Consider the following 9,425-nt stretch of genomic DNA (forward strand, 5'->3'; position numbering starts at 1 on the left):
GTGAGGGGGTGGGGATGTGAGTGTCTGTCCTCGGTTCCTAAGGTGATATTGATTTTGTGTGTTGCAGACTGTAGAAGATGAGCACCACAAGCTGCAGGAGGCCCTTTCCAAGTTCTCACTGGAGGGGGGAAACTTCCAGTAAGACACCATCACGCCACCTGCTGGCCACTAGGTGAGAACATTCAACTAGAGGTTTAAATTGACACTTAAGTATAATTTAAGTATTTGGTTCAGTATCATTATTCATTATCAAGCGCGTGGGTTCAGTTTGAGACGTGGGGAGACACAAAATGTTTTTCCACAACTAATGTAATAGCTATTTCCTGCATCCATCTAATAAATAAAACATTTCCATGATTTCCAAAAAATAAAAACAACAATAATAATAATAAATGGCTGTTTTTAAATGCTCTTTAAAACAGAGCAATACGTGCTTTTCATGGGAAAATCGAGCAGTAATCAGCAGTATAGATGAAAGACAAAATCAGACCACAAATGCAGAAAATTAAGTTAAATAATAAAATACCAACGGTAAAACAAGATAAAAAGGGTTAAATAAATAAACAGTACAGATAAATCACATAAGAACTAAAATGTTAAACATCCTGTGCATGATACTGTAATTATAATTGTAATGTTATGATTTTAAGTGGGTTTAATGCATTAATAAATCAGAAATGTACATGTTTAGTTTACTTGATAGAGACTTCATGGTCACTTTTTGCATCTTTGAGGAGAATATCAATTAAAAATATTGATTGGATTATTTTTTCAACCTTAAAAAGCATGCACAGGAAGTGGAGGGCTGCATGTATGTAGCCTGAGAGGCGAAGCTCAGAGTAAAAAGGTCTTTTTCTTTGCTGTAACTGTAAAAACTGATGAGAATCAACCTTTTTTCAGCTCCTCTCTAGTCCTACCTGGATTTCAGTGGCTGTTAAATCAGAGGATACAGCTTTAGAGATTTTTGTTACTAAGGTCTAGTCCACAAGTACACTTATTATCTAAATTATTTTGGGAGATAGGTTTTTTAAAAATACGATCCCAATCTAGAAGAGCATTTTATCAGTGTTTCAGAGATATTTTAGCACTGTTTTATAATTAATCTCCATCCATACTAACACACTGGACACTGGACATGCGCGTGCTGTTGTAAACAGGCAGATATGTCTGCTTAGTATTAGAAAATGCATATACAAGGCTGTGAAACGTGACTGCTCTTCACAGAATCTTGCTATTTTGTCAACAAAACATTGTAAGCAGCTGTTTTTGTCTCTCTTTTACATCTTTGTATCATCAATGTCCATTTGTGTCTTTCAAAATATAACGTTAAACATTATTAGATGATGCTACATACACTGGCTAAACTTGGGTGTCAGCGTCATAGTTCCAAAAATCTCAGTTTCTGCCCATTGGTAAGTGCACAATGGAAACAGAGTTTCTGAATATTTTCTGGAAGGTTTTTTCGAAAAAGTCCGTTCGCAGTGACTTAAAATGCTGTTTTTACTTCCAAATCACGTAGTAAAAGCTTCATTTTAAGAAATACCCATGCCTGTGGGGACAGGGCCTAAATCAACTTGTCAGAAAAAAGAGGGTTTTCAAAAAGTGGGAATTGTGCGCTTGCAAGTCATCATCTTATTACTTTTGCAAGTTGTTATCTGACATTCAAACTTTCCCTCGTCTTTTCTTCTGTTTTAGATTTTTACTGGTGCTGGTTTGGAGTGCAAGAGTTACTTTGAGAAGCTTCCCTGGAAATTCCTGAACCCTTGTGCCTGAGCCCTCGCTGCATTAGCGGGCTTTATGCACAGTGCAGTGGTTCAATGTTGGAACATGGGAGGTGTGTGCATGTGTATGTGTGTCTGTTTGCGTGTGTGCGTGCATGCTTGATAGAAAGGTATACAAAGAAAAAAAAAAAAACATCCTACTTTTGAGTGGGAGGTTGTTTTTGCGGAGAGGTGCCAAAAACAAAAAAATCAAGCAATATTTTGCTGTGAGAGAGATGCTGCCTAACAAAATGTAGTGATTGCAATCTGCTGTAACACACATACGCACACCGGAGACATGCACGCTAGAAAATAATTTACATTGTTGCCAATAGCAGATGTACAGTAAAGGAGAAATCCTGTGTTTGCCTGCCAAGTTAGCTTTAACCAGGTGGAAGCCTTGGGGGGCCATTGTAGCGTTTGAAGATGTATTGAAATACTACTGCTGATATATAGTGTTAGTTCTATTACACCAAAGTACCACAGAGATGCACTTTTTTTCTCATCAAAACAAGTTGAGCCCACACTGTTTTTGCAAAATTTATGACATTTATTCTCTATACAGTACACTTTTTGAAAAGTTGGGCTTGTTATTGAAAAGATTGCATGCTAGAAAGTGTGTGTATGTGTGTTACAAAGTTTTTAACAAAGGATGTGCTTTTTTGGAGGGTTCTTACTGTCATTAGGTCGCATAGAAACATTTATAAATAGTGGCACTATAGGTAATCATGCTGTTAATAATGGAGACTTGTTTGTATTTACCGCTTTTATTTATTCTTCTGAGTTCTGTCGGGTCAGTGAGTTGCCTCACCTGCGTGAAACTGTTACAGCACTGGGCCCCAGAAGAAGATCAGCAATGTGTTTGAGAAACGGAACAAAACATAAGAAGGCGAACGTAGAACGTGTAGCAGAGATCAAGGTAGGGAGTGAAGAAGAGAGATGAAGGGATGGGGAGTGAGTTCAGAAGTTGTTGTTGTTTGTTTGGAGCCAGCTCGAACCAGACGGTCATGGGAAGATGTGTAGAGAACATGAGACGAGGATTTGCGCTCGATGTACGGAAGAAAAATGTAGACACACCATAAACACACACACATGTATTCACCCACAAACAGGGAGAGCCCAGTGCTACAGCAGTCTGTGTTCACAAAGGTCAATCAGTGCCAGCGTCATTTCCACCACCAGATGTGGTTGCAAAATTGTATTACACAACGTTAGATTCTTGTTACATTAGTAAAAATACTATTCTTCCCTGGTAGCAATATTTGTATCAAAATTGAGCTCATCTTTGTATTTTATTCAGCAGTTGATTGTAATTATAATTATGATGATTTAATTTCTGAGTAGTGGCATAACTGTGGCCGTGCGCACAGGACCAAAGACATAACAAAGCACCGTTAGATCCTCATACGAGCTGTAATTTTCTTATTGACACGCTTCATCTGTACAGTGTAATAGCATGTTACTTAACGCTGATGCTTTTAAGCTGCTTTTCCTCTCCTCAAACTCCAACGTGTGGCAACTTAAGTGAAGGGATTTCTAAAGCACATAGAAGAATGAAGCATTGTTTGTCAATAAACAAATCATGGTTTTGGACTAAATGTACAAGTAAATACCGAGATGAAGAATGTTGGACCAAACCCAAACAGAATCTTTCGATCTGAGATTTTTCTTGCGTCTTCGGAGTCTGTTTGGGTCAATAACTGTACAAGTGTAAGTAAAAGCCAGTGTGACTGCCACAAGCTGTTCTTTTCTGACCTGGACAGAGGACTGTTAACACCTCTGGTGCTAAATCGAACACATGGGACCTGTTCCAGCAGCAGAACAAGGACGAGAAAACAATAGAGTGAAGCCAGATGAGGACACAAAGGAAGCGCTGAAGGCATAAGAGGAAGGAAGACTGCCGTCTCATTCCAACGTCGCTCTCACCAGTACTGTAATCATTATCACTTCCTGATATGCATCCTCGTAGTTGTTGCTACAACAACAAACTCCCCCTTTGGCTTACTGAACCTCAGTATGAAATTATGCAGATGTTGGTTCCATGAGTCACAAGTGTCACAAGTTGCTAAATTATGTACGTTTGTGTTTCACTGCCTTTACCGCCGTGTCTTCCTCATAGAAATTGTACATAGATGTCAGCTTGAAGGAAAAAAATGTAGAGAGTGCATAAATTCACCTCCCCTCGCCATGTTTGTGTTTATTAAGCGTATTAGCTCCATACACCTCTTGATAACACCCTCACTTGTTATAGCATGATCACCTTTTCCTACTGCACAGTTTTACCATATGTTGTTGTGTATTTCATTTGATTTACTTAAACGGGTCGGGGAGGTTTCTTGTTACTTTTTGTTTCAACAAGCTCTTGTAATTATGAACTTTGCATTTGGCCATAACGGTGAGAGAGAGGGGACGTGTCTGTAACTTGTCTATGCATGAATGGATCGAGCAACTATGCAAATATGTTTTTTGGTGTGCACATTACAGCGCAGACCAGCTCTGGCTAAGCGATGGGAAACATTAAAATGGATCATCTAAACCAGATTATTTTTTTTATTATCAAATTGCAGGTGAAACCCAGTTAACACCAGCTAACAGTGATGCCTTCACTGACTGGCTGGACGACTGCTACAGGCATTTCTCTTGCTCTCTCTCCTCCAGATGCCTTTCCTCATGCATTCTATATACAAATACCTAGATGTATAGAAAATGTATTTATAGAGTGGTGCCTTGTTTTGACGATCAAGTTGTTTTCTTCATAAAGGGCAAATTGTCTGGGCTGTCTTTATTGGAGGACTGTGACACCGAGAGACAATTAGCATTGAGAGATCATCCCACGATTCTGCTTTTGTGTCCACCTCCATGACAGCTTTAGGATTTGAGCCCCTCCACCAACTCAGCCAGCCAGTGCCCCGTATAATAGAAAAGACTTTGCTCCTTGTCATATACAGGCATCTGCCTTCTGGTCTATATATAAACAACGAATATGCAAGAACTATACTGTGTATTTGGCTTTTGATTTTTATTGTATAAGAGGCTCTTTAATGATGTATACTTCAGGAAATTTGTGGTACGTTGTTTTTTTTAATTCTTCATTTTTTAAATAAATTGGGGAAATAAATTCCTGGTTTGTCATTTTATGTAGTGTTGAGCCAGTATCTACTTTAAAATAACTTGTGGACAAATGGTTTTGGAAATTAAGGATTGTATATAAACACAGGGTTTAAGAATGAATGTACTTGGTTCTTATACATGTTCATTTCATAAACTACAGAAACTAAAGAGAATTCTTGGGTCTGTGCTCATGGAATAAAAATAATATTCTTCATGAAGAAATGAACACAATGTATCGTCTAAATGCATCCAGATATAACATAAATGCAAAATGTGGGTTTGTCCAAATTCATTCAAGCGTAAATCCTGACTGACAGAAAAGAGACACCATTATGTTTGTGCAGTAACGGCAAAGACTTGGACAAGAAGTGTATAAAGAACTTCATCTGCATTATTTCAATACTTTTTTGATCTCTGGACTAAAACGCAATGGGGACGATTACAAACTTACTCCTCTGCAGCTTTGTTGGTGAGTCAGATCAAATTATTTTAAAACATAATTACATCTTAAATAGTCATTATATAATAATTATATATCATTTTAATCGTTTATATTTATGTAGTTGTAATTATCCTCAGTTTTGTGGAAAATAGGATCCCTGTATGTTTAAGCAAACTGAGTATCTATTCTATATCTTTTTTTTATTTTATTTTTTCAGCATTTAGCTCTTTTGAGTTCTGCTTCAGTGAACCATGTCTCCTGTTAAGGCAGATGTCAACATTTTTTCCCTATTCATTTTGGTTGATTATGCTGTACATTTACAGCTCAGTGTATTTCTTTTTTGTTATTCAGCTTTTAAGACCTTTTATGTCCATTGACAATACAGGTTATGCAATTATGATATAAGCAATCTTAATTTAATAATTTGACAAATGATTCTTGAGACTTTGGCAAAAACATGTCAGTGCTAATTCCATTGAAAATAAATAACATTTTGTTATTTGAAATAATCAGGGTTGATCTTCGGAGGGTCTTTTGCACGGATGTAACATCTTAACACGTTATGTGTTATGTTATGTTAATGCCCAGCACCCACAAAACCCTCAGACAAGAGATTAACATTTAATTTGATAAAAACTGTGAAAAAATAATTTAAAAGGTAGAATAGATATTCCTCTTTAAAACCAAGCTTTTTTTCTTTCTTTTTTTAAACAATATTTATTGTTATTTTTGTGTTTGCTGAAAATGTGTAGCTACTAAGTTTCTGTCAACACTGTCATATAAAAAAGCATTAAAATCAGGCATCCACATGGTCATCTATACCCCTGAGGACCCTTTTCCACCATCCACATTAACTAAATGTAACAACGATGAAAAAGTTCCTATAAGTTTGCACTTTTTTCAATAATTTCCAATATTTTGTTGATGTTGCTACTGTCACAACCATGATGAAACAATTTAATAATACATAAACATACATAATAAATAATAATGTACAAGCTCTAAATCTATGTAAGGCGTTTATTACTGTGTCTGACTAATGACAGGAAAAAAAACATTTAATGAAAGATGTACACAATCAGGAGGTTACACAGTAATATTGGTTGATTGTATAAACATATAACTTTAGATTTCTTAATATTTACATTTTGTCTTTTCGAAATTAAAACCTGTTTTATCCAAATTCTCAAGAATCAGTGAATCATGATAATATATAACAACATGCTATAATCATTGCTTCCTCCACAGTGGTTGTAGCTGTTGTAGCTGTAGCTGAGGTGGATTTAATGCCGGACAGGCCCTTTTTGAGGGTGGAGCTCAATGAACAAGCCACCCTGGAATGCTGCTGCTCCACCAGAGTGGAGTCACTGCAACTCCAATGGGTCAAACGTGCTCTTGCTCACAATGTCACCCTGGATCCAGAAAATGTGACGTTTACAGATCGTGTGAAAAGAGATGAACGAAAAGAATCTGACCAGTTCTGTGGCATCCTGAGGTTCAAGTCAGTCGAGCTGAGAGACTCTGGGCTGTACCAGTGTATGCTGCTGAACCGCAACTCCATGACACACGGCACCTACCTGCAGGTCTACAGTGAGTGTTTATGTGTGTTTAATGGTTGGATGGGCCCAGTCTGTGCTGTCCAGTGGGAGTGGGAGTGTGTGTTTAACATGGAGAGATGGAGTCAGGCGAGCTCTAAGCACTGCTAACGCCTCATAAGCCATAAATCCTGTTAACCTTAGTCTACCTAAGAGCTGTGTCAGAGGCAGCATCGTTGCCTATCGCAGCTTAGTTAATCTTCACATCAACAGGATGCTCTCATTACAGTCTGCTGCCCAGCCTTGTACTTTAAATAGCACAGAATTAACTCGCAGTCAAGCTAATGTGTGGAGGAGCTGAAATGTTGTTTTGCATCATAATCTCATTAAATACAGACGGTAGATGTGGAAATGTAAAACACCCACTAAAGTCCTGTGGGGATTATGTGTGAGATAACCTGCATTAGTTTACAAGCACACCATTACTATAGCTAACAATCAAATCAATTGTTAATTCATGTATTTTATACGTTAGGCCATGTTCTTTATGCAAAAAGGTACAGTTATATAAGGAAACAGTCCATCTTATAAAAAATCTCCTAAGAAGTCTGTTAAGTAATTATTTAGTTAGCTTGATTCTTCTAGATAATTCAAATATATGCTGTCTCTTGCTGGAAAAACAAGATCTGTCTGTCTGAACTGTCTGTTTGTCTAGAACCACTGGAGAAGACAATAAACCTCAGCGAGAAAACCAAAAACAAGATCCTGGCAGCAGAGGGAATCCTACTGTTACTGTGTGTGCTTCTGCCTGCTACCACTCTTCTCTGCCAGGTCAGAAGGTCACATTATTATGACTGAATGAACATTACTACACACTGATCTGTCAACTACATTCATAGCATTCACGTCGAAGCGATGGTTACTTTCCGAATTTTCTCAATAGTGGTATTTCCTTATCACACGTGTCACCAGAAATGATGCAATCTAGAAGCCAGCCCTTCTTTGACTTTTCCAGCCACCTTGAAATTTCTATAACGGTTATTGTTCATGGTTTTTCTTGCCTTACCAACTTCTTTGTTCCCCCACACAGTCAAAGAAACTCAATGACCTGGAGAGGAAGAAAGGACAGAAGGAAGAGGAAAACATCTATCAGGTTACCTTTAAATGAGTCAAGTCTGAGTCAAACACATGTCATGGCAGAGATAAAAGAAAAACTTGTGCAAGTCACTTTGCTGGAAGCACAAGCAAAGATGATTCTGTGCCACTAATCAATTTAACATGAATATGTTCAATTGATTTTTTGAGTGTTTTCTTGATTTCCATCTTCCTTATCTCTCACACCAGGGGCTCAATCTGGACGATTGTTCCGCCGCATATGATCAGATCGAACGCTCCCAGGCACATGGCCCTTATCAGGATGTGTGCAACGTTATAGAGGAAGAGGAGGAGATCCAGCTGGAGAAACCTTGAAGGACAGTGGAAAGAAAGGGAAAAGGAAAGGAAGAGAGGGAGAGTGTTGAATGTGCTGAAGTTTAAATGTGTGATATCTTCATATATGGTTCATTCTTTGCCACACGCATTTTAAATTTGGAGCTTTGTACACCGCAATTACAGTTGTTTTATTAGCTTCTTTGAACATTAATTTTTGACCTTGGAAACAGCAGTTGACAAACCAGTCTTACCACCAGGTCCATTCGGTCAGGGCTATAGCCAGGAATGTAGAAATATTGAGGTTAGAAAAGAAGCGACCTCTTTTCTTTGTTTGATTCAGCTGTATATTATGTTTATGTTAAATAATATGCATATTAAAACAATTAAATGTGTTACCTACTCTAAAGTTAATTGGTATGAAACAAATTTAAAGTCCCAATTCAGTGTGTTTTATGCATTTTTATAATATTCCATATTTCTGAGTCCTCTCCTGACGATGTGGGTGAGCCACGCTGTTTGCTGTTTGTGTTTCTAAACTAGAATAATGACAAATAATGATATATGATTTTAAACCTCAGATGATACCCTCCATAGCTGTTTTGAGCTTTTAAACGTTAACACATGATCCTTCTAATGTCCAGAATGAACCTGGTGGTGATATTGTTTTGGTGTCAGCTACTTTAATGTTTTGCTTTTTTAAAAAAAATGTTTTTTTATCTGTTCTGCTGAAATTTTGATCAGAAGAGAAAAATCTTTATCGTGTGAACTTTTTATGCCTTAACAAACTGAATAAACAAACTGACCTAAAAGGACAGCACAGTTTCATACTGTTTTACTTTGTTTATATTTGGCAGACCCTGCCACCTTTCTAGCTTCAAACAGTGTTCTGGGGACCTTACTTTCCCCTGAGAAGAGCATGTTAATCAGTTAAAGAAAAGATTTATGAGTTTGTATTATTACCTCATTAATATTGTAAATATTGAAATTCTGAGTTTGAATTTCTTCTCTATGACTATATGGTGCCGGTTTAATGATATGTCAACATTTCTATCCTTTCTGTCATTTCTGTGAGTGCTCAAAGAATAAAGTTGTATTAAAAAAAACGAAATGCCCCTTTAATCTGTCCTGAATAAACCAGGGCTCACT

At 37.4% G+C, this 9,425-nt stretch overlaps 2 protein-coding genes across 5 annotated transcripts in view; both read left to right on the forward strand.

Moving 5' to 3' along the window:
• Positions 1-1,895, forward strand: part of arhgef1 (Rho guanine nucleotide exchange factor (GEF) 1) — a 42,573-nt gene extending 40,678 nt beyond the window's left edge. For all 4 annotated transcript variants that reach the window (XM_073484747.1, XM_073484749.1, XM_073484748.1 and 1 more), the window contains 2 exons: positions 68-172; positions 1,696-1,895. In XM_073484747.1, the coding sequence (XP_073340848.1) occupies positions 68-142 (75 nt within the window). In that variant the 3' untranslated portion in view covers positions 143-172; positions 1,696-1,895. The remainder of the gene's footprint in view (positions 1-67; positions 173-1,695) is intronic.
• Positions 1,896-5,200: 3,305 nt separating this feature from the next.
• On the forward strand, positions 5,201-9,371 carry cd79a (CD79a molecule, immunoglobulin-associated alpha). The gene is made up of 5 exons (XM_073485673.1): positions 5,201-5,340; positions 6,562-6,903; positions 7,564-7,679; positions 7,939-8,001; positions 8,193-9,371. Exons 1-5 carry the CDS (start codon positions 5,301-5,303, stop codon positions 8,316-8,318), a joined length of 687 nt encoding a protein of 228 aa, XP_073341774.1. The 5' UTR covers positions 5,201-5,300; the 3' UTR covers positions 8,319-9,371.
• Positions 9,372-9,425: the final 54 nt, after the last annotated feature.

The sequence above is a fragment of the Pagrus major genome, chromosome 17 (genome assembly GCF_040436345.1).
Source record: "Pagrus major chromosome 17, Pma_NU_1.0".
In the NCBI taxonomy this organism is placed as follows: Eukaryota; Metazoa; Chordata; class Actinopteri; order Spariformes; family Sparidae; genus Pagrus; species Pagrus major.